This window comes from Rhipicephalus sanguineus, chromosome 10, assembly GCF_013339695.2.
Source record: "Rhipicephalus sanguineus isolate Rsan-2018 chromosome 10, BIME_Rsan_1.4, whole genome shotgun sequence".
Classification (NCBI taxonomy): domain Eukaryota; kingdom Metazoa; phylum Arthropoda; class Arachnida; order Ixodida; family Ixodidae; genus Rhipicephalus; species Rhipicephalus sanguineus.
Genome location: NC_051185.1, coordinates 76,360,806 through 76,385,259, shown reverse-complemented (window position 1 = coordinate 76,385,259; position 24,454 = coordinate 76,360,806). Strand labels below are relative to the sequence as shown.

Below are 24,454 nucleotides of genomic sequence, written 5' to 3'. Positions count from 1 at the left end.
AAGCTATAAAAAGGCTTCATTTTTTAAAAAGTGAAGCATGTCTGAAGTTCGTTTTTGTAGCAGCATCACGGAGAGGACGTAATCAGTCAGTCCTTCAGTCAGTCTTAAAGGAGTACTTGGCATGAAAGTCTACTATCCCGCTTTTCATCTTTCTTTTTGCTTTTTTAGGTTGCTGTCAGCTCCATTATTACAGTGTGAAGCCCCAGTTCAATAGTGCCACAAATAATTAACGGCATCTTTCCGTGTGACCTGTTTCAAGTGAAGTTCATGTGTAGTGCTACTTCGAATAAAAACAAAAGGGAAGAAGAGAATGGGGAAAGGATGAATGTGGCGGTCGCGTTTGCAAATGAATGCGTGCCGCATTGCTCGGCATTGCGGTCGAAGGGGACACAGCCACGGCTCTGTCGCTGAAAGTTGTCGGACTGGTCCTTCCGGTGGTTCATTCAACACTGGACTGGATGACGGAAGAACTGCCTGCGCTGCGTTTTCCTTGGAAACGCGGGTTGAACCTGCTGCTCTGTCGACTTCGGCACTGAGTGGACTCGCCTTTTCACATTTCTGCTACATGGTATCCAGTTCCCTGCAGCAGTGCTCTGGCAGCTGGTGCAATGCTGGTGCAATCAAGTGTGCCACCAGTGGCGGTGCAGACATTGCACAATCAGCGTTGGAAGTTTAGAGACCATGAGACATAAGAAAAAGCTGCATATTCCCGCTGCTTCGGCACGCAGCCTTGAATTCACACTTCTGGCCTGTTCTAACATTATGTACTTTGCTGTTTCGCTGAGAACAGTCGCAAGTTGCCAGGAAATTCAGTCTTCTCAGGCCTAGTGGTCTCTAAGCATTTAATGCCACCTACCTCACTGGTGCACAAGATGAGACCAGTGGGAAACTGTCAGAGTTGTGAGAAAAAACAACACACATCGTCTCTATATGCCTGCTAAAGCATGGAAAATAGTGTCCTCTGTAACCTGTATAGGCATGCATCTGTGGGCTTATGATTAGTGAATAGGGTCTCGGCGGTTCGGTTATTGAGCTTGGATCTGTCTGCCAGATAGCATTGCGAGTGTTTTTTTGCTTTTGCACACACAAATTTCAGGTAATGCTTATTTTAAGAATTCTCAAATATGGGAGAAAAATAACTCATCAAAAGTAAACCATCTGTGATGGTGTAATTATGTTACATCATCGTGTCAGGCATGACGTCATCACTCAGTCGCGTGGTTTTTGGTACCATGGGATGTTAATGCCAGATTTTTCGCTTCGTTAGCCGCCTCATGCTTTCGCATCAATAAAAAGAATATTCTCTCACAAGTTGTAGTGCTTATCTTCAACGTCCACTTTTGCAAGGCCGAGATGTCGAGTCAGTTTTAAATTCGTTTATTTTAGTCACCTATTTCAGCACCTTCAAGGCCCAAAGCCATTACAGATGGGAGTGGGCAACGATATACACAAGAACAGAAAAAAAAAGGAGCTGCCAAGGGTATACACAGCATTCAGAAGGAGACTTAAATGCAGTGGCATCGTGGGTGTTATTTTTAGTTATTATTATTATTATTGTTGACTTTTATTATCAATCATTGTTGAGTTTGACCATTAATGCAGCCTCCTTCTTCTCCTTTCTTGTACAGTTGGTACTTTGGCAAAATCAAGCGTATCGAGGCCGAGAAGAAGCTCCTGCTGCCGGAGAACGAGCATGGGGCCTTCCTGGTGCGAGACAGTGAGAGCCGACGGAACGACTTTTCTCTTTCGGGTAAGTGCCGCCACACCGGCCTCGCCTTTTAAATTAGCGGCAAGCACCGTTCTATAGTTTTGCGCGTTATAAATGCACATTTATGTTCTCCACAAATGTTTCATGTTTCCACATTATGTACAGCATTCACTAATGGGGTACGAGGGGAGCGTTGATGGGGTAATGAAGTCAAAAGTAACACGAAGAAGCACAAGTTTCCATCTGCCCTTGATATCAGACAAAACGGTGCATTTCACAATGTGTGCAACGGCGCATTGTACGCATTGCACACACTTTAGCTGAGGTGACACGCTGCTGTTCTTGAGGATTCAGAGTGGAATACTGGTCATAGCGGGCACATTTCGAATGGGCAAAATGCAAGAGCACCCGGGTACACAAGTTTAGTTGCCCATTAAATGGTCCCGCAACACTTTTTGAACATGGTGAGGAAACACTTGCCAGTTGGTAGTTGAGGCTCCTGCGGACATGTCAGCGAAATATTATAGCACTGCACACGGCAGGGAATTTGCAATTACGTTTCAAAGGCAGCTAGAAATCGCTTGCTCTTCTGTCAGCACAGTATGTCTGTGGGCCAGTAAGTATGGGCATGTATGCATACATACCCACCACACCCCTCCTTCACTCTCTGGCTATGCCCATGGTCATAGTGAAGGGAATGTTCACACCTTTGCTGTTTCAACAGCACCTTGAAACATTTTCAGTTGTTCGCAAGCAATCTGCTACAATGATAAGTAGTGCTTGTTGCTAGAGCAAAACATGAGTTTACTAATTTGGCGCACTTGTCAGAAGTATCTAGGCTACTTCACATCTTCACCACAATTGTTGCTTCGCTATGTAGAACAGTTCCCACCCTCTTGACAGTCCATACCTCAGGATTGGAAATACGAGATTTCTTTTTATTTTTTGCAATATCAAAAACTTGTGGCTTACCACAAGAACTCCCTGATAGGACCCCTGACAGCCAGATTTTTGTTTGTTAACCTTATGCCTTCATTAGTAAGTGTGTGGCTGACAATCACCAAGTTGAATTGTAAATGCTGTAATGTGTAATTAATGCACTGTGAGTTATGATGGATTTTGGTGCCATTTCGAAGTGCCTGCCAAACCCCGTAATAAAGTAGCGCCTTACAGTGGTGGAGCACCAGAGCATCTCGCGTGCTCGGACAGCGGTGGCGTCACTAGTGCACTTCTTGAATTGGAACCCTGCATGCGAGAAACAATGAAATGACGTGGATGTTGTCATACAGTTCCCTAATATTAACTAGAGGAAACTCTGGCGCTGCAATCGCTCAGCCACCATGGGAATGATGGGTAGTACACGGATTTGCCTAGCCTTCGTGCTTTGGGGCTTCGTTTGCACTTGTGGCTTTGTTTATTGTCATGTTTTGGTTTTGTTTCGCGTAAAGAAATGGATCGTTATGACCTTCGTGACCATATTTTAATTGGTGATGGCCGCTAGAGATGAGCCTAAAGAAGTTAAAGTGGTGAAGTGGAACTGCTGACTTTTGATTAACTTAGTTTTGGGACAAAGCGGATGCAGGCGACGCGGAGCCAAACGGAGCCCAAAAGACGAAGTTTACTATCCATCATTCCCATGCTGGCTGAAGCGCCATGCGTTGCAACGCTCATAGACACTAGCGCCAGAGTTCCCTTTAGTGTATTTATAGAAAAATCTATTGGTTTTAGAATAACAGAGAGCTGAGCTAGTTGGTAAGTATTCATTCTAAAAAGACAGGGCGTGCAAACACGGACACAAGAAAGAAGTCAGGGCACCACAAACGCCGAATGGGTGTTGTGGTATCAGCTAGGGCTTGATGCACCAGGCATGTTATCCTAGCTTATGGCAGCAGACATCACAAACAAGGACGAAACAGACAGATAAAGATAGACATCAGCGGTTACAACTACGTCTATCTTTATTATGTCTATGTCTATCTTTATGTGTCCGTTTCATGCTTGTTTTTGATGCACGCTGCCATAAGCTATCATGAACCAACTACTCCACCAGTACGTCTTAAGCCTGTACTACTGCCAAAATTTCTGTGTACTGCATGACACCGACCATAAAACGACACACAACACACTTCACAGTGAAACATGTACCCTTCCGTGGAAAAATTCCCCGCTATGCCACTGGCGTAAGCAACCAGAACCAAAGAGAGAGCAGCCTCAAAGCGAGAGTGAACGAGCAACCACCAAGAGTGTCATACTGATGACTGTGTTTTAACACTTTCTCTGCCCAATTGAGGGTGCGGGTTCCGTTGTCATCCACGGTGGCCACGTTTCGACGGGGGTGAAATGCAAACAACACCCTGTGCTTTTATTACAGCGAAAGCTGTTATGAGATCATTTCACCGGCCGTTTTTGGCGCCGTAGTTGTCCGCCGCCGCCACCGCCGGTGTCCGTAACCAGTATCGCTCGAAATAAGAAAAAAATTCCAGGATAGAACGAGGTTCGAACCTGGGCCCTCTGCGTGGGAGCCCAGCATTCAACCTCTGAGCCATGCCGGTGCTTGAGACTGCTTTGCTTCATGTCGCTGCTTCATGTCGGGAAGGAACCACATTAGCATATGTAATATATTGTGGTAGAAGAGTAAAATATGCACCAAGCGTCGCACAACGCGAATTCTGTAACCAGCCGTCACACAATGCGAATTGCGCAACGAGTAGGTTGTTGAATGCTTCCAACCCATTACAAAGGGCTCTGTCATAATTCTTCATCGTCATTAGGCACAACATCAACAAAGTGCGCATAATGCCTTACATGCGTTTAGCAGGTACCAACGCTCTCCGTAGAATGACGAAAAATGGCACAGTGCCTGCTGCCCTACTTCTCAAAATTTACGGTTTATAGCGTAGTGGGTTCCTCGCAAGTGCACTTGTATTGGTTGCCATAAGCGCATGATCCACTTCCTCAGGGTCTCAGTAAAATTGCAATGATTTATAGCGTAGTGGGTTCCTCGCAAGTGCACTTGTATTGGTTGCCAAGGAAGCCCATAAGCGCATGATCCATTTCCTCGGGGTCTCAGTAAAGTTCTTCGCCCCCCCCCCCCCCGTCTCTCTCCCACGTCAACGTGTTATACAGCATGACGGGAGAGGGAAATAGCAACCGGGCGTCACCCAATGCAAATTACATAACTGGTGGGCCGTTTAAAGATTGCAAACCATTACAAAGGGCTGAGCCATAATTCTTCGTCATCAGTCGTCACGTCAACAAAGTGCACGTAATGGCTTACAGATGTGTAGCTGGTGCCTCGCTTCTCCGCAGAATGACAAATAATGGCTTAGTAGGTGCTTCCCAACTTCACAAAAATTGTGATTTATGGCGTAGTGGGTACCTTTCTAGTGTACTTGTATTGTAGCCCCAAGAGAGCTTACAACGGACTCTAGAAACGCCGCTCTTCCAGCTTTCGCTGTGACTGTGCTTCGGTTTCAGCGCAGGCCTGGCGTTTTTTAGGTGTACGTTAAGGTACCCCAGGCGGTCAAAATTATTACGGAGTCCCCGGCTACAGCGTGCCTCATAATCATATAGTGGTTTACACACGTAAGACCCCAGCAATTATTAACCCTTTCAGACGCCACCTATGAAGAACTGTCTCTAAATGCGTCAAATCGATACAGCGCTATTTCGAGGCCCTCGATATTCTATTGCAACAAAAATAATGTCATAATGCGTTAATGTATGCGTGTTATAGTAATATAGGTCTAATTCAATTGTAACTAAATATCTATTTTTTGAGATGTCATTCATGCTCCGTTTTTGCATTAATAGAATGGAATCTTACGCCAGAAATATAGTGCCAATTGATTTTTGGGTATGTCCATTTGGAGCAAAAAAAATTATACTTTTGACGTGGCTCGCGGGTAGGGGCACGTCGAACGACTTGTCGAACTACGTAGTGCCTTCAGCAAACTGATCATATACAACAGCACACTGCAAAATGGAGTTAAATGAAGACAAATTTATTATGCAGGAGGTTCATTTCATCTAAAGCTCAATGTATCTTGCTCTCTCTTAGCCCCTAGTCATTATAAATTGCAAAAACAAGTGATGTACACAATTGTGTACTTAGCGTGTCGAAGGGTTAACAGACAAAAAAATTTGTGGACGAGTGAGGCCGAATGCTGTCATATATAGTAGAAAATGCACGAAGAAGTAAGACTTATTTTTGCCTGGAAAGAGCTTAACAGCAATAGTAGTCAGCCTGGCACTCGTAGACGATGTATAGGCCGTGTACTTTTGACCAAGGGCGCACATTTGTCGTTGTATGGCTTAGCACTAATTTGGTGTCGTGGTCTCGTGTCAGCGCCGTGGTCTCGTGTCCTTTCTTGTCCCGTCTTTTTTAGCGCTGTTTTTCACCCGTAATCGTGAACCAACCAGCCCAAATGCGTACCCTTCTACAGTTAATTTGGTGTCATTCACTCAAGCGTTCAAACTGTTGACTTCTTCGCCTCTCTGAAGTATTTCCCCTCTGTGAAGTATGTATTTCTCATACTGACCTCGCATTGTTCTGATACGTCTCTGTGTCTGACGTGCAGTTCGGGACGGGGACACGGTAAAGCACTACCGCATTCGGCAGTTGGACGAGGGTGGATTCTTTATTGCCCGGCGGACTACGTTCCGCACTCTGCTGGAGCTTGTGGACCACTATGCCAACGAGGCTGACGGTCTCTGCGTCAACCTGCGCAAACCCTGCGTTCAGGTGAGCAATCCCCAGTCCTTGATTTCATCCCGATGTTGGGTAGAGCTTCGTTGAGCTTTGTGCCCTTTCAGCTTCGAAATGATGCTTTTGCTGATCCGAGGTAAAACGCGTGAAGACGATGATGGACAGGTATAGAGAGACGCACAGGGCGCCGTTGTCGTCCTCATCTTCGTTATGCCTTCTTCGCACCATCTACTTGTCCCTCATCGTCTTTGCAGCTCTTAGCTCAGATCATGCAAAAGCAACATGCCCAGCTGTCCACCCTAAAATGCTTCTACTGTTCACATGGGCTCTTGAACAACAAACGTGCACTCATTCATGATTAATACATTCATGATTAAGAGCAGAAAACAACGCTTAATGACAGGACGAATGAGTAGGCACCGTCGGCAATGTACCCTTAGGCTAAAGTACATATTTGTGTTAAATAATGTAATATCAACCACAACACAGTGAATAATACCCTCACAACTGCGATATTTTTGTTAACTTGTGATGACAATTATCTGATAGTTTTTTCATGGTGTTCTGCTTACACAGAGTGATGTACAACTATTTTCTCGGTATATATGCTCATTCCTTACTTAATAAAGATTTCAGTTGTCAGACAGTGCAGTTGTGTTTCCCTCTTCATTGTCTTATGTGTGTGCGCGGGGTTACTCTTACAAGTAATATTAATCATTACACATTAAGCCTCCAGTTCTAACACTTCGCGGTAGCATAGAGGCTACGATGTTGTGCTGCTCAGTACTAGCATGCAAGTGTTCGATTCGCGGCCATGGCGGCCACTTTCCCAATGGGAGCTAAATGCAAAAACACTTGTTCTTGGACTGAGGTGCAGGTCAAAAGACTCCAGGTGGTCAAAATAGTTCTATATAGAGTTACTGTATATGCTAGCTTTAGGTAGCAGAGTTGCGCATCTGTTTTCCAAACACCGCTAGCAGCCATGCATTGCGGAGAAGCTGATGCTCGGGCCAGTTTTTGTATTTTTCGAAGCCGCCGCTGCAGCGAACTAAATTAACACTAGTCATCGATAGTCAATGTTTATTGCCGGTCTTCGACACGCCAGACATATTAATCGGCGACACGGTAGGCATGTCGCCTGCAAAAACGGAGTGCGACTTCACCACACAGCTGTGGTTGCTAGCCAGACCTATGCGCAACTCTGCTACCTAAAGATAGTATATACAGTGACTCTAGTTCTATAGTCCCCTGCTGCGGTGTGCCCTGTTACCATATCGTAATTTTTACACACTAAGCCCCAGCATTTAATTTTTATGTCTCTGGCTTTGAAGAATGCCGCGTAAACTTTTCACTTATGAGAGTTTGCTTTGTGGACTCTCTATAAAAAGCAAGTTATGTATTTTGCCTTATTCATTATTGTTTGTTGAGGTCGTCTTTTTGAAGATGCTTTCTATGTTGTATGAAGGTGTTTGAAAGGCTGATGGTTTTTGTGACTTAATGTGTTGTTATGGTGTTCTCAAACTTTGATGTGCCCTGAAGTATTAGAGCTTATGCGGCTACTTAGTAAAATGTGTTTGTAGAAATTCATTGAAAAGTGTCTTGGTATAGTTAAAACCTTTCAGTATGTAACAGAATAAAGATGGAGATGCCGTTGTGCAAATAATGTGCTATAACGTTAAGTGGTATACTAGCATGCCCAAACTTGTATTGTTTCAATTTAAGAGCTCCTTTGTCACAAAAAGACCTGGTAGTAGTTAGTATGTTAATCCTGCTTTATTCAGAAAAGTAAGCTGTGACAAGAAGACCTAAATGTTTTCCTTGCATTTTTGTTGATTAGACAAATCACTTTGGTAAACTCTACTGGATAGCAGCGGTGAAATTTTTGTGCTCTGTAATCACAACATCGTGTAATGGACTAACTAGACGAGGCTGGAGAAAACGACACCACTCGTGCACTTTTGCTCGTTTTATGTTGTGGTTAGTATTGATTCGAATATCAAGAATTACTGTTTCCTGTCCACTTAAATACTTCTGATATGATCAATATTACATGTGCGATTAGTGCGTGCACGTGTAGTTTCACTGATCTGACAAGTGTGTTACAGTTTCTGTTGTCGTCTCCAAGCACAATAGCCATTGTCAGCTGCTTCAGGCTCCAGCTTGACATGTGGAACGGGCAAACAGAACAATTCTATGAGTTGTTTATGAGCAAGTGTTGCGTATTCTCTGCTTATGTAGTAGTGGCAGCAAGATAAACTAACTCTGCAGCTTCTGTTTCTCTCATTTGAGAAATCAATCTTTGGTATCTGGACTTATATGGAAGTTAGCGAAACCTTATCGGCAGGAAAAAAGTTATTTAACTAAATAAGAGGTGAGCATTACCCACTGCAGTGGCTGACGCATTCGGCTGCTGTGCTCTGAGGTCCAGTAGACCAGTTTTGCATAAAGTTTTGCTGCGGTACTGCTGTCGCAAGGTGTCTTGGTAGGAGCAGTCTTTAGCAGGCTGAAAGACGTGTATGGTTAGAACTACAACTTACCTGCAAATTCTACTTGAGAAATTCATGACAGCATTTCCCTTGGTATTCCCTTCAATGCGGCCTTGTATTCAAGCGCACTGCGAATGAAGGCTAGAAGGCTGCCGTCGTCATGGTGACATCAGCATATGCTCAGAATGTGGGAAAACATGGGAGTGTGGGAATCTATCTGGTCGCTGCAATGTTGTCCGCATCCCACTGAGGGCGAAATGACCTAACACTCGAGTGGTCAGGCCTCAGTGATGCGAGTTATACTGGTATAGCAGTCAATAGAGATCGACATTCTTGATTAGTATCAGCTCTCTGCCATAGTTTGCACAAAGGAACCAATCATGATCAAGGAATTTGATTTCAGTCTGCTGCGGTCGTGATCGGAAATGATCACACAACACTGGTAACAATGAAGGATAAGAACCCTGTAGCACTCCTTCTTGCGAAGCAGTGATGATTCGGAATTCGGAAATGTTCGTTGAAATTTGTATATGTTGGCAACCTGGAGCTGCTGCTCTTGGGTTTGAAGTAAACTTGTGGTGGCTGTGATCATCCTGCCATATCTCAGCAGGACTGTTCTTTAAATTCCCCCCTTTTTTTTGTTACGTGTACTGATCTCTGCAAACAAGAAGCTCCTGTTTGCGAATGCAATCCGAACAAACTTGTTTGTTCCAGGCCTAATCACGTGTTCTGAGACATTTTTCCAGTGCCCGCAGGAATCGCCGAAGTCCTCTTTCTTCCTTCAGTGCTGTGCCTCCTGTCACCACAACTCTCTGCTCATTTTTTTTTCTCTCCCTCTCTTTCTCTCCTCTTCAAACAGGGGACCCTCTATCGAGGCGTCTTGCAGGTAGTCTTTTCCATTTACGATTGGCTTTCCTCACCACCGCTCTGTGTGCGTGCGTGCATAACTCTTCGCTGCGCTTGGCGCATGTCGACACCTTTGACAAGCCTTCCCGTAGCTTCTAGTGCATGATTCTGCCATCGCCTGTCTACTCGTTTGCCCCGAAGCACATGTCTGACTCTGCGTTGCTTTCTCACTGCCACCTTGGTGTTCTGCTTCACGCATTTACTAACTTCACTGGGTTTTCTGTTTGCCTGAAGCTTGCTGAGGAAACCTCACTTGACCACCTTTTAACTTCCCGGACAGAGAGTAGCAGTATTCCCGATAAGAACCTCCTCGAGTTTTCAAGTAGCTGAAGACGGTTTGAAGCTTTGACAAACTTTACTTCCAGAGAAGAATGAATGGCACGAAGGTTTGCTAATTCGAAGCCGGTGTCGAGGTCATCACGGGCTCGCCTCCAATGAAGAAAGTGAAATGGCTTGGGTTTCAGCTTTGTGTAATCATTGGAGCAAATACTTTTTCACAGCCTGGTCGGTAGTTCTTGTTCGCTCCACAACTTATTCTGTTCTGTGTCCTCTTTGGGACATGAAATAAATGTTGTTGTGTACTATTTGCGGTTGGTGCATCGACTCCGACAGGTTGGATGATGCCTTCAGGTGCAAGTCTACGGGCCAGCTACCTACTCCTAAATAAAGTATACGTCCTACGTGATGTTGTTGAGAAAAAATAGTGTTCCACATTCACCACTCTGACCATGAGTAATGCTGGCTGATGCTGTCAGGGTTATGTATACGTAAGGGCTACACATGCATAACGGTTAAACGTACGTAAAGGTTTTGCGATACGCTGTAATAAACAGTCTTTATAAACCTTACTTATACGCCGTGACTCAATCAATTCGTCACGGCGGCCTCTCCCCCACCCCCACTTTAACAGTTGCCCCCTCCTCCTCCTTTGTTTGAATTGGAGGAGAGGGTACGAAGCACATACACCCAAGCGCTAATTTAATCAGTTCCAGCCTTGAAGGAGACAAGTCCACTTGTCAAAACATCGGCTCGAGCACCCACCCCCTGTTTATGGATTTTTTCGTCGCACGCTTCCATCTTTCCCTTCCTGCTGTTTTTTTGGACATATACACATACGTAAAAGTTACATATACGTGAGGGTTCCACATGTGTAAGGGTTGACATGCATAAGGGCTATGTAAGTATGGCTTGCACATATCTAAGTGTTACACATGCGTAAGGGCAACACATGTGAAAGGGTTACACATGCATAATAATTACACGTGTCAGGGTTACACATATGTAGTGATTATATATACGTATTAGTTGCACATTTGTAAGGGTTACGCATGTGTATATACCCAAGAATATGGTCATAGAAATGGCTGCTGCTGTAGCACAACTGGAAGCACATTGCATGTGTATTTATTGCAAAGGTTGCGAGTTCAGTCTCTTCCAGTAACAAGTTTTTCATCCACCCTTATCTCTATTTCTTATAATCACTACACTTCATTTGAGGACTACAAGTAACGCTCTCTATACTTTCCTTGGCTTCATTTTTTGTTAACTTAATATGTGTCTAACAAAAATGGGTAGTTCGTCTGATTCTTCTTTCGTTCATTTCATAAGCATAGTTATTCCTAAATTACATATACGAACTATATGGACTTCTCAGCTAGATTGATGTGTAGTTAACTCACAACTACTGCTTTCACATTACCCATCCTTGCGTTCATGAACTGCATGAAAAAGATAATGGTTGATGAGATATTGCACTGCCTCAATGCATTTCAGACGGCTTCTATGCCAACTTTTCTTCCTTAAGCATTACATTTGCAAGTACTTTAGCCAGTAAGCATCGATTTGTGGCACTGTGATCGTCTTGAGCTTATCGGGATGTTGTATGTGCCATCTTAGCATAATGAACAGAGCATAATGAACACTAATTGGGTAAACCATTAAATGGTACAGTTGGCATACTTCAAAAGTTTGCGAGGCTATGCTTTATATGCCAAGGAGCAATCATTGTGCCTGCATACCGAAACTGAAAACTGCAAGTTTGCAACCTCGAAGTTACCTAAATTTTTATTAAGTGAACTTGAACAGATTTGAAAAACAACCCAAGAAGTTGGTTAAACCTGAAACACGTAAAATAGTCATATGAGTTACATACTGAAATTCTAGAGTAAAGAAGGAAAAAAAAAGGGTAATTTCTGACTGGTTTTACTTGGCTGAGGAACTGGGGTCTACGTTGACACAGGGAAGTCAGCGCACATTTATAATTAACTGTAATGGAACAGCTGGCGCCATCTGGTAGAACTCAGGCTAAGCAGAATGTTGTCCGCACTAAAGTTGCAGGTAGCTTTGGAAATGAAGAACAACCCTCCCCAGACTGATGTTATAATTCATTTATTGTGGTGATATGCGAGTCAGTTGAGGAAAACCTTGACGACACCGGATTCATTGTGACCCATTCCTTGATAAACATCTTCTTTGAAAACCTTGGATCACGCTAGCCGCTTTTGTTGCTTAGAGATTTAGAATGTACAAGGAAGACTACATGCTTTCAGAGATTGAAAGCACTTCACTCTGTTAAAAAATTTTCAAAAGGTGCGCTTTTCTTCTATTGAAATTTTACTATAGTAGCAGATTAGCTTACAATATTTTTAATGCATGGAAGTATGTAGCCTGGAAACTGTATTTGCCATTCGCACAGGCTTTGCGACACAGTTTGGTCTAATACCCGTATTAGGGAGCAGACATCTCCTTGTGCTGCCACTTGGCTGTTACAGTTTATGCCGTGTTCCTAACTGCACTGTCAATGAAATACGATGATTACATGCATTTGACGATGCTTTCTTTGTTATGACTGCACTGCCTTGGCAATTAATAGCACTTTAAACCGTGCTAAAGAATATAGCATTGCATGAAGATAGACAACGGAAGGTTCCTGCAGTGATCCTGAGAAGTTCCACATTCAGTAGCCATTTGTCCTAACTATTAGTTCTAGCTGTCTTCATGTTCTGTCATCACTATTTGAGATTAAAAAATACTAAGCTAACTAGAAACCTTTCTTCCATAGAATCACATCGCTAATGCGTTCGTTGCGAGTGCACTTTGCTAGCAAGTAGTGCCACTGGTTCCCAGTGCTTGTTATGCAGGTTTGAAGTTTGAAATAGATTTCTTTTTCTTTAAATATGAAGAGGAGGTGCAGACTAGAGGTGATTGCCTGGCACCGGCCGCTGTCCCCACATATGCGGCAACTCGGCATGCAGGCTCAAAAACTTTTGCCTTAAAAGAAAAGTGCAAGAACTTAAACCAGTGGTAAAAAAACAGCTGACATTTGTATCACTGTTTAAAAATGTTCTTTAACACAATGCTTAGGAGAACTTAAAAAGCATCAGCACTGTGCCATCATGAAAAAAATTTTAAACAATAAAAAGATTCCTTCAATAAAATTAAGAAGCCTGTATGTTTTTTACACACTACAGTACATGCCAAAATAACATGTGCACATGACGTGTTTTCAGAAAGTGCTACATTCTACTCCTGTAGTCACAGGAAACAAAAACAAGAAATATCCGAGAGTCTAATTGCGGCCAGTTTGCGAGCTGCCGCTAAATTTTTACGAGTGCACTGAAGCATGGCTGCTTTCTTAAATTGCACACTGTACTATCCAGAAACATTTGCACTTGCTGTGGATGCTTTGACACTTACATTTTGTAATTTGTACCGTCTCAGCCTGAAAGCATATCCTATTACTGCAGATCCTACACAAAGGTGAAGAGCGTGCTTATCTTATCACACAATGAGTGCAGTTGCCTTTTACCGACGTTTTGTCCTATAGAGTACACCTGTGTGTGTGCCTAACCGCATGTTGTTACGTCTGGTCTTGTATCGTTTCGTGAACTGCTTGTGTACTTTTGACACATGCGATGTTAGCCAATTTTGCTGGTTTCTGCTGATTTTGCTGGTTATATGGCTCCTGTAGGAGCCCGTGTCTCCTAAAGGAGTTGCAAAGAGTTACTTTATATAGCTCCTAAAGGAGTTGCAAAGAGTTAATTCATATAGCTCCTAAAGGAGTTGTAAAGAGTTACTTTATATAGCTCCTAAAGGAGTTGTTAAGAGTTACATTATATAGCTCCTAAAGGAGTAGTAAAGAGTTACTTTATATAGCTCCTAATGGAATTGTTAAGAGTTACATTATATAGCTCCTAAAGGAGTTGTAAAGAGTTACTTTATATAGCTCCTAATGGAATTGTAAAGAGTTACATTATATAGCTCCTAAAGGAGTTGTAAAGAGTTACTTTATATAGCTCCTAAAGGAGTTGTAAAGAGTTACTTTATATAGCTCCTAATGGACTGTAAAGAGTTACTTTATATAGCTCCTAATGGAATTGTAAAGAGTTACATTATATAGCTCCTAAAGGAGTTGCAAAGACTTGCTTTATATAGCTCCTAAAGGAGTTGCAAAGACTTACTTTATATAGCTCCTAAAGGAGTTGCAAAGACTTACTTTATATAGCTCCTAAAGGAGTTGCAAAGACTTACTTTATATAGCTCCTAAAGGAGTTGCAAAGACTTACTTTATATAGCTCCTAAAGGAGTTGCAAAGACTTACTTTATATAGCTCCTAAAGGAGTTGTAAAGAGTTACTTTATATAGCTCCTAATGGAATTGTAAAGAGTTACATTATATAGCTCCTAAAGGAGTTGCAAAGACTTACTTTATATAGCTCCTAAAGGAGTTGCAAAGACTTACTTTATATAGCTCCTAAAGGAGTTGCAAAGACTTACTTTATATAGCTCCTAAAGGAGTTGCAAAGACTTACTTTATATAGCTCCTAAAGGAGTTGCAAAGACTTACTTTATATAGCTCCTAAAGGAGTTGCAAAGACTTACTTTATATAGCTCCTAAAGGAGTTGCAAAGACTTACTTTATATAGCTCCTAAAGGAGTTGCAAAGACTTACTTTATATAGCTCCTAAAGGAGTTGTAAAGAGTTACTTTATATAGCTCCTAAAGGAGTTGCAAACACTTACTTTATATAGCTCCTAAAGGAGTTGTAAAGAGTTACTTTATATAGCTCCTAAAGGAGTTGTAAAGAGTTACTTTATATAGCTCCTAAAGGAGTTGTAAAGAGTTACTTTATATAGCTCCTAAAGGTGTTGTAAAGAGTTCCTTTATATAGCTCCTGAAGGAGTTACTGTATATGGCTCCTAAAGGAGCCACCCTATAATTTTTCTGTCTTCCAGGAGCTGAATTTCTGGTCCAGGTCATTGTGTTTGGAAGATTAATTTATGTTGATAACTTCAGAATCTTTTCAGTGCTCAGCAAGCGTTAGAGGTTTTTTGAAAATTGCATAGAATTTACTTCATAACTAGCATATCGTCAAGCTTTAGAATGAAACGGCATTCAATTGGCAAAATATGTCGGTCGTACTGTATTGCTGAACATTTTTCAAAATTTCTGGATGTTCTAAAAGGAAAAAATGTGTGGTTACTCTAGCTTTTTACTTTGTATTTTAATCACTATCATTGTCGCCTGAATACACCTCGCACTCAACATTGGAGTTTCCTGAATCAAAGTTTATAACAAGCTCTCAAACTTTAGCATCACTCAAAAGCCTAAGATTTTGTGTCAGTACTCAGTATTGGAAAGCAATAAACTTGAGCTTGGGAATGAATGCAAGCAACTCTGATACTGCCAAACATCAATATGACAAACATAGATTTAAACAATTATATTCTACACTGTCATGAAAACACCCCTTGTCATTATCAGCACATGGAGAACACATGCACTTATAAGAACATGCAGTGTTATACATATTTGTGTGTTGGCTAAGGCTTCATTTTGGTGTAGAGAAAGACAAGCTGCTATGTACTTCATTACCTCAACTCGGGGATTTATGCAGGCATGCGTCTACAGATGCAACTAGACAGAATTTGATTTTAGTGGAATTCTTATACCCATGCGACACGGGCAGACAAAAAGGCGTTAACTTCCCAATGCCTTAAGATTTAATGCTGTTTGCATGGTGCCACATGGGCTAAGCTAATGCCATTTGCCTTAATGTCATTCACAACCTAATGTGTTTGCCAGAAAGCATTCAACTGCGAAATGCATACTGTCGATGCCGTAGCTCGCGCAGTGCGATATACTTGAAACATTTGAAACTGTGTCTGTTGTGTAAAACATATTTTGTGTATGACATTAACAAATCTCATGCTATTCCTTTGTTGTACTTGGGAAAATTTAATTCAGGATTGCAATGGCTTCGACATGCCAGAGCAAATCCGAAGCCCAGCACTTCGGATTCATCATGCAATGGCCAAAGTTGCGGCACTCGGTCGCAACGTTGTAAAAGACGGCAACAAATTCAAGCTAGTGGCACCGTGGTATGCTTATTTCTACAATTCACTAGCCTTGAACGCAGATGAGATTTGCGAAGAAGGCGTGTTCCTTTTTATTATTATTATTATTACTCCAAAATTTCTCACTTCAATACATCATCAAGTCAAATGCCACTAACGTGTGGCAGCTCCACAGAAAAAATGTTGTTCTGCAATGGCCTGAACTGCTGAATGCCATTTTCTTGTGCCCGTGTGGCGCGAGCATTAAAGAATGTGCAGCTGCCATTTGGGGTATAAAGGCAATGTGTTAGCACTTTTAACATCGTTCAGCTTCCTCAGCGCTTCGCATACAGTGTCTTGAGCTATGTCCATATCTGCCACAGGTGGAGAAGCCCATGACCAGTGGCCTGTCGCACTCGACACGCGACCAATGGGAGATCGAACGGAGCTCACTTAAGTTTGTACGCAAGCTCGGTCAGGGACAGTTTGGCGAGGTGTGGGAAGGCCTGTGGAACAACACCACGCCTGTTGCCATCAAGACGCTCAAGCCGGGAACCATGGACCCGAAGGTAGGTCTGCTGTTGCTTTTCTGCCCTGTTTTCGTTTAACCAGAGTGTAAACGTGCTTTTCACTGACATTTCTTGGGAGAGCGTGCTTTTTGCCTCTTCATGGCCTCAAACAAAGAGCTTAAAAACTTCTTCGTTTTTGGAGATTACTGGGCAAGCGAAGGGGACGATATTAGTGGCTGAATTCATAGTGCCAGCTGCTTGCACAAGGCCCGATAAAGTCAATACAGAGCGTTTATAGCACAAACAAAGCATAGTCCATTTGTCTGATGGTACAAATTTTTGACGGCAGCGTGATCACGAACAACTTGCCTTCTTGTTTTTTAGACAATGTCGCACGTGGAACTTCAAAGCATGTTTAGGAGGTATTGTGGTTGGACAAAGCCTCACAATATTTTGTTACCGGCATCCGAAAAACTCGGCATTCTTTATAAGCTGTTCTGCATGCTGGAACAGTGTACACTCGAAAATGTTGTATCGACAACAATTTGGATATCCCAGCGCATGATTTATTGGAGTTCAACTGTGTTACCTTGTCATCATGTTCTTTGTGGTGCACCACGTAGAACACTCCCGCACGCGAAGACACACACCCAGGCATGCACACGAACAAGGCCTTCCGAGGTTTCTGAAAGCTGTGCAACCCTGTGCTCGTGCAGGACTTCCTGGCCGAGGCGCAGATCATGAAGAAGCTGCGCCACCAGAAGCTGGTGCAGCTGTATGCGGTGTGCACCCTCGAGGAGCCCATCTACATCATCACCGAGCTGATGAAGCACGGCTCGCTCCTCGAGTTCCTGCAGGGCAAGGGCCGCTCGCTCCAGCTGCCCCAGCTCATCGATATGGCCGCCCAGATCGCGGCCGGCATGGCCTACCTCGAGGCCCAGAACTACATCCACCGCGACCTCGCCGCGCGCAACATCCTCGTCGGCGATGCCAACGTGGTCAAGATAGCGGACTTCGGTCTCGCGCGGCTCATCAAAGGTGGGCGTGAGTGGGCCGCTTCTTTCCTCCTCTCCTCTCTCACACCTCTCTTCTTCTTCTGCTGAGGCCATCACCGCCACTCTGGGCTGGCTCCTCACAAGCACGGCTCTCCTCCCGATCGTCCCGTACCCCCGCTGTCTCTCGCACTTTCCGGCTCTCGTCTCCTCAGCATGCTAAGACGCGACTGGTTGCGCCCGTCCGTCACTGTTGTCGACGAGGGCGTGGTTCGCATTGTATTTCCCCTACAAATATGGCCGATTCTTGGCCCAATAAAATACGATCGAGGAGCACAAGCATGATAATTGTACTGAGTTCTGATTAGCACATAAACACGTTACCTGTTGCAGATTGTCAACTTACCAAAGATGAAGGCGCGAGCTTGTGCTTTTGTAGTGTTATGTTGGGTTACCAAGTTCAATCAATCAATCAATCAATCAATCAATCAATCAATCAATCAATCAATCAATCAATCAATCAGTCTAACAGTGGTTCTAACAATTATTCAATCATTTTGAAGAATTAGGGCGTGCAAACACGGACACAAGAGAGCAGTCAAGACACAAGGCGTTTGTGGTGTATTGATTTCTCTCTTGTGTCCATGTTTGCACACCCTGTCTTTTTAGCATGAATACCTACCAACTAGCATAGCTCTCTGTTAGTCGTTTTGAACAATCATTTAATCAGTCAACTCATCGTTTTAGATACATGGCATTCCATTTCAAGACCCCAAAACCCTACCAGTGGTTGTAACAGCAGTTTGCTTCTTAGAATAGGTGACTACCAGTGAAGTGTAAAGCATTAAATAAATACACATGTCCCAGTAATTTTTCTGAGGCACGAAATAATGGTTAAAGGGGTAATAGCGTCAAAATTTCTAGCCTCATTCCTGCATTGCATGTCAACCCGTATGCATTCCACAGCAAGTTAGCGAAATTTGAGTGCATTCACCAAGGTAGAAACTTTTTGCTTTTTGAATGTGGCTGTTAAACTGTATGGCAGTGTGGCAACCATGAGGGGTGACGGAGTGAATTTACACGCCCAGAAATGACTGTCCCAGCGACAAACTCGGCTCTTAAAGGCCAACTCCGGCGATTTTTTGGCCATGTCAAAGTAATGGTGCTTTTATGTTCCTAAGACGCTCCTGTTACGGGCCCGATAGCAGAAATACTCGGCAAATTGGAGAATAATTTTAAATAAGCAAAAAAGCGCAACACCGAAACCGAAACCCAACCGAGTGTACTGTCAACGTGTGACGTAGACGTTGTTACGAACGAACCGGAAGTCGTGCAAGGCATGCCGGTCACACCGGCGTGGAGTATGAAAACTGTGACAGCCGGCACAACCAGCAAAGCGCCGGCCGAACCAACGCTGTCTGTCGCCTTGTGCACAGCAGACGCTCGCTGTAGTGGCCTAAGCACCGAAGTTAGCGGTGCCCTCGGCTGCGTCACTTCCGCCGCCTTGCCAATACTGACGTCACAGACGCAATGTTGCCAACAATTGTGGGAAGCCAGGAGGGCGTTTGCAGACAATCTTTAAAATTCATTTGCAAACAATCTGCTCATGTCTCAAGCCTGTAATTTGGCATAAATGACGGAAACGTGTAAAAGAATGTACCCAGCGAATTTCACTGAGATCCATCGACCTCGAAAAATCGCCGGAGTTGGCCTTTAAAGGCCATATTTTTGTTCACTGTAAATACGCAGAAGTGATAGAGAACTCTAGGCATGCATCATGGCCACGATGCACGATCTTGTTTCTTCACGTGTAGCTTGGCGGTCTGCTGCAGCTTTTTATTGCTTGAATAAAGGAAATGCAAATGCTCTTCAACGGTGACACCATTGTTATGCCGTTGGGTGTCCGGGCGTGCAGAGAAGTTCGACCAAACACGTCCTGCGTAGAATTGCACCATTTCAGAGCAGATGACACGTAGGTGGTTGCTCACATCACAACGCGGCACAGCGCATGCCAACATGGCGGTCACTGTCAGTGAGAGGAGTTTAGAGGCGGTGCATTAGACTGAAATTTCAAATAGAAAAGTGAGGTTAAAATCCAGTTTTTGTACGATTAATCATATTCAGATCTCGTCTCTTAGTGGCAAACGATCAACTGTGGGGAACAGGGCGACTGTGTCATGGCCCCTTTTAATGAGCGATGTACAGCGCTCATGAATTGGAATGGAATGCGGTGTTTTAGGGCTAAGTAATGCACATAGTTTGATTTCCACAAGTTTGGTTCATGTCGGCATAAATTAAGCTCAAACACTTCCATCAGAGTCAGCATTACCTTTAGTGGCGAGATTCGTAGTGACATGATGCGGTTATTTGGGGCAGTTGCGCATACCAGTCATTATACCATAAGTTTTGCTGTCGCATTTCAATTTGTTAGCACTAAGTTTCCGCTAGAACAAATGTTGAGCTTGACTTGTTGGCATGCGATCTGTCGTCTGAGCGAGTCCAGGGCGAAGGGCGAGTGTGGAATTGAGATTGTCTTAGCTTAGCATATACATCCCTGCGAATTCTCCCGATTTGCACGGGACAGTCCTGAATTCTGACCAGTTGTCCCAAATGTACATAAAAATGTTTCTTTTCAAACGTTTCTTGCGTATAACCCGCACCTGCATATAACCTGACCCCCCCAACCCCTCCCCTCCGAACAACAAACCGTGGAAATATAAATTTTAGAAATAAAAGTTTCCGGCTTTATTGTCGTGAAGCCACCTTCCTTTCATTACCGTGACGCACTGCCGTGAAGCCAACTCGCGCACCGGAATTCGTGTATGACTCGCGCCCCGACTTTAGCTCCAAACTTTTTGTACATTTTGTGCTGGTTATGCTCGAGAAAATGCAGCAACTTGAGGCTGCATAGTTTGTCTGTTAAGCTTGTATAGTTCCCTGCAGCATCGCGCAGCACGGGTGGCATTACGTTTCCGGAAAGGGTTGAGGCGTGTCACTGACCGTGAGTCGTCTCGTTGCGCTGTTTGCAGAGGACGAGTACGAGGCGCGCGTGGGTGCCCGCTTCCCCATCAAGTGGACGGCGCCCGAGGCGGCCAACTACTCCAAGTTCTCAATTAAGTCGGACGTCTGGTCCTTTGGTATTCTGCTGACCGAGCTGGTCACCTACGGACGCATTCCTTACCCGGGCATGACCAATGCCGAGGTTCTTCACCAGGTGAGCATGGTTGTTCTGACCGCATAGATTGTGTGCTTGCGCGCATTGCTCTTACAGGACGCTGTCGTTCAACTGAATGTTGATTTAACAAGGTGTGTTGAGATGGACAAACTCATAATGGGTCCTGGTGTCTGCTATGCCAGTTGGTGCAACATGTTGTGAAGTATGAACGGTTCGATGGCAGTAGTGATGAAAGATGCGACAGGGCAAACACCCACTATCGGTGCTGTCACGTCTGTCACAACAGGACAGACGCTCAGTGCCTGTCCTGTCACCACGTTTTCAGCAGTACTGTATACTCGCTGCAATTCATAGTCGGGTAATTCAAGTTTTTCGTTAATTTAAACAAACCTGAAATTTTTGGTTGGTCGGCTGTGTTTGCAGTGTACCTTAAAGCAGCTCAATTAAAACTGCTCCATAGCATAAGTTTGGTTAATTCATACATTTTACTTGTTTGCGCCAGATAATATCTGCTGCAAGCTTTGTCGTGTCCAGCTGTAGATTTGCATTCTTACATCTCTAAAAGTCACAGATAAACCCAAATGCCTGGCTACAAAGCGGCCACACTGTGCACGACTACAATTGCATGTTGATCAAGGCAGAAAGAAAAGCGGGACGATCTCGACTCACTTTATCGTGTACGAAACACTTCCTAAATCACTTTACTGCAATACACTGGTGTCGTGCGAAAAAGCGTAGAAAGGTTGGGAACGGCTACCAGCTGTCGTGGAACACAGGGAACATTAGGGAGCACTGCAATAACGGTACGCAAGCAGCCATGCCAAGTGGTATTTTTTTTTTATTTCTTGGGCATCTGCAGTAAGCAGAAAAAAATACTAATAGTAGTTAACAGACCGACGTTTCGCTAACCATTCTACAACTTTCAAATTAGAATTTTTTGCCAAGCTTCATCACTTACAAAGTTGGCTAATTAATCTTGCCGAATTAAGCAACTAAGCAGAACACAAAAAATAGTGCGACTTACTCCATGCAATTGTATGCAACCTGCATTTAGTCACGTCGTTATAGAGTGCGCTGGCATGCGCTTGCCCTGTAGCTTTCTTCGTCTTTTCCCGCGTCATTTCACGCTCCTTTTAATCATCATGCATAGTGCAGTGCTATAATTCCGCATAGGATTTTGAAAGGTACATTGCAACAGTTTGATTTGCCTTTTTGCATCGGGGTCAGTGTAATCCGTTGCAACGAGTAGAAGCTGTCACTGAACGAAAGGAAAGCTACAGCAGCCCTGTGTTTTCACTAGACCCCTCTTTTTCCCTCAAGCAGCTAGACAGCACTTGAGATCAGGTTTTAAACTTAAAAGGCAGTTATGTTGCTCTGGTGAAGTGAAAACAAAGGCCGTACTGCTATTTTTACAGCTCTCCTTGCACTTCCACTTACTGGCACAGGATTGCTTGTTTTACACAAGCTGTTCAAAAATTTACTGAGGCCTTGCAGCACAACACAACAGGGATGAGAACACAAAGCAGGGAATTAATGAAATTGTCAGCACCAGTCCTGTGTACAATACTCATGGATTGAAATGCGACAGTTGATGGCTAATTAATGCTCGTACTTTTGTTTCCAGTGTCTGTAGTTCACCAGTGTAAGTTTGACTCAAACACTTACATCAGAGCCAACATTACCTTTAGCGGCCAGGTTTGCAGCAGCATGATGCAGTTATCATGAGAAATTGCTCATAGCAGTTTTGTACTAAAAAAATGATGTCATGTTTTAATCTTTGAGTACTCTTTCGTGATGTTGAAGAAGTGCACAGGACAGATGCTTACAATGCGACCACGTCTCTGCCTAGTGTTCCCGTCGCCAATGCACTGCTTTTTAAAATGAATGTAGACGATTTGCCCAGTCTTGCACTCTGTTGTAGTCAATTTCCCAGTACGTGTGAAATCTGCATGATGTTATTCTAAGTGCGTAGCACTTAGGGGCTCGGCTTGTCATCCATCCACTGCCTCGTGTCTCAGGGTCACTCGGTGGTCAATACGGGCCTAAAACACGACTAACTATGCCCAAAACCAGCACAAAATAAACTAACAATGTCTAAAATAATATAAACTACAAATATAATCGAGAGATAATCGCACTAATTTACCTAAAATCGTGAAAGATGCTTCTGAAATATCCGGCTGATTACCCAGGCCCCGCAAGAGCGGGCGCCACCGCCTCGGCAAGCGTGCAATGGCCGAGGCAGTAGCAACCATGCGATTGCTAAGGGAGTCACTGGTTTGCTCGTGCTACGCTCTTCCTCAGGTTTCACGGTAGTGGAGCTGCGTTAAGCGCTCCACTGCTGCTCCACCAAGACCTACACACAAACGAAATTAGCGCAGGATTTAGAACTACACAAAAGCCTACACAAGAAAGGCATTAGCACTATATTAACCGCAGAATTAGAGCTGGATTAGAGAGAATTAATGCTACATTGAGCGCTGGATCTAGAGTTCTGCAATTAGGGCTCACTCGGACTCAGACTCACAGAAATTTTTTTTCTTTACCCTCTAGGTTGAGCACGGCTACAGGATGCCCTGCCCTCCGGGCTGTCCTCCGGCGCTGTACGAGATCATGCTCGAGACATGGCACAAGGACCCGATGAAGCGGCCCACGTTTGAGACGCTGCAGTGGAAGCTCGAGGACTTCTTCACCATGGAGGGTTCGGAGTACAAGGAGGCTGCCATGGCCTACTGACGTTCCGGTGGCGGCCTCTGCTGCCAGCCGCAGGCGGTCACCGCGCCACCCATCTACTGAGAGACACGCTGGAGAAGAGAGAGAAAGAGAAGGGATGAAAAAAAAGTGCGATACGCGAGACTCCCGCCGCCAGCCCTCGCCATTTCGTTTCCGCGGTGCATCCAGGATGCCGTTGCCGCGCTGTACCGATGGCGACCCTTGCCAGACACGAGCACGCAAGCATATACTTAAGTCACTGGCCGCTCGCGGCAGCGACATCACGCCTCGTTCCAGCGGGTGCGGGCATCGGAGGCTTCCACGGTAAAGTGTAAACACATTCTCTGGGATCCCGCGGTGTCCGCGACGCAGTGGACGACCGGCTCTACTTCCGGAAGCATGCGTCGTGTTCAACTTGTGTGACAGACGATGCAGCGTGCTTCGTCTGGAGATGTCCTGGTCTTACCGCACTCCCAAGTTTCGTGCTAGTGGCAAGGCATTTCGGACTGACCATCGTGGTGTGGCCTCTCGGAATGACATCCACACCCCACCACTGACCTCCGAGCTGCCATTATGCTTCCCGCCAACGGGCCAGGCTTCGTGTGGGCCTTGCTTCTGTGCTCAAGGGCTTATTCTTTACCCTGCCGATTGCACAGCCATTGCTTTGGTGCCTCTCCGTACGCAGCAAGGAATTTCCCCTCTTTCTCTTTATGTTGTGGGCTTTCAAGACAGGATTGTGGTCTCAAAGTGTGCGCTTACTTCATAATCATTGGCAGCTTTTGTTGCTGAAACCTGGAACTACTTGAATACATATTGCCAGAAATTGACTTCTCCATCAGCTCACTACAGTGACTTGTACAAGGTAGCGACGTTGCTTATGACAGTGGGGAGAGTAACGACTCTTTGCACTCCACACACCTTTTT

At 44.3% G+C, this 24,454-nt stretch overlaps 1 protein-coding gene across 2 annotated transcripts in view; it reads left to right on the top strand.

The window, feature by feature from the left end:
• The window catches only part of LOC119372145 (tyrosine-protein kinase Src42A), an 83,743-nt gene extending 60,107 nt beyond the window's left edge, over positions 1-23,636 (top strand). The window contains exons 2-7 of one of the 2 annotated variants that reach the window (XM_037642605.2): positions 1,629-1,750; positions 6,289-6,452; positions 16,526-16,711; positions 17,368-17,695; positions 20,673-20,857; positions 23,372-23,636. In XM_037642605.2, the coding sequence (XP_037498533.1) occupies positions 1,629-1,750; positions 6,289-6,452; positions 16,526-16,711; positions 17,368-17,695; positions 20,673-20,857; positions 23,372-23,554 (1,168 nt within the window). In that variant the 3' untranslated portion in view covers positions 23,555-23,636. The remainder of the gene's footprint in view (positions 1-1,628; positions 1,751-6,288; positions 6,453-16,525; positions 16,712-17,367; positions 17,696-20,672; positions 20,858-23,371) is intronic. The other variant, XM_037642606.2, reaches the window with a different exon arrangement.
• Positions 23,637-24,454: the final 818 nt, after the last annotated feature.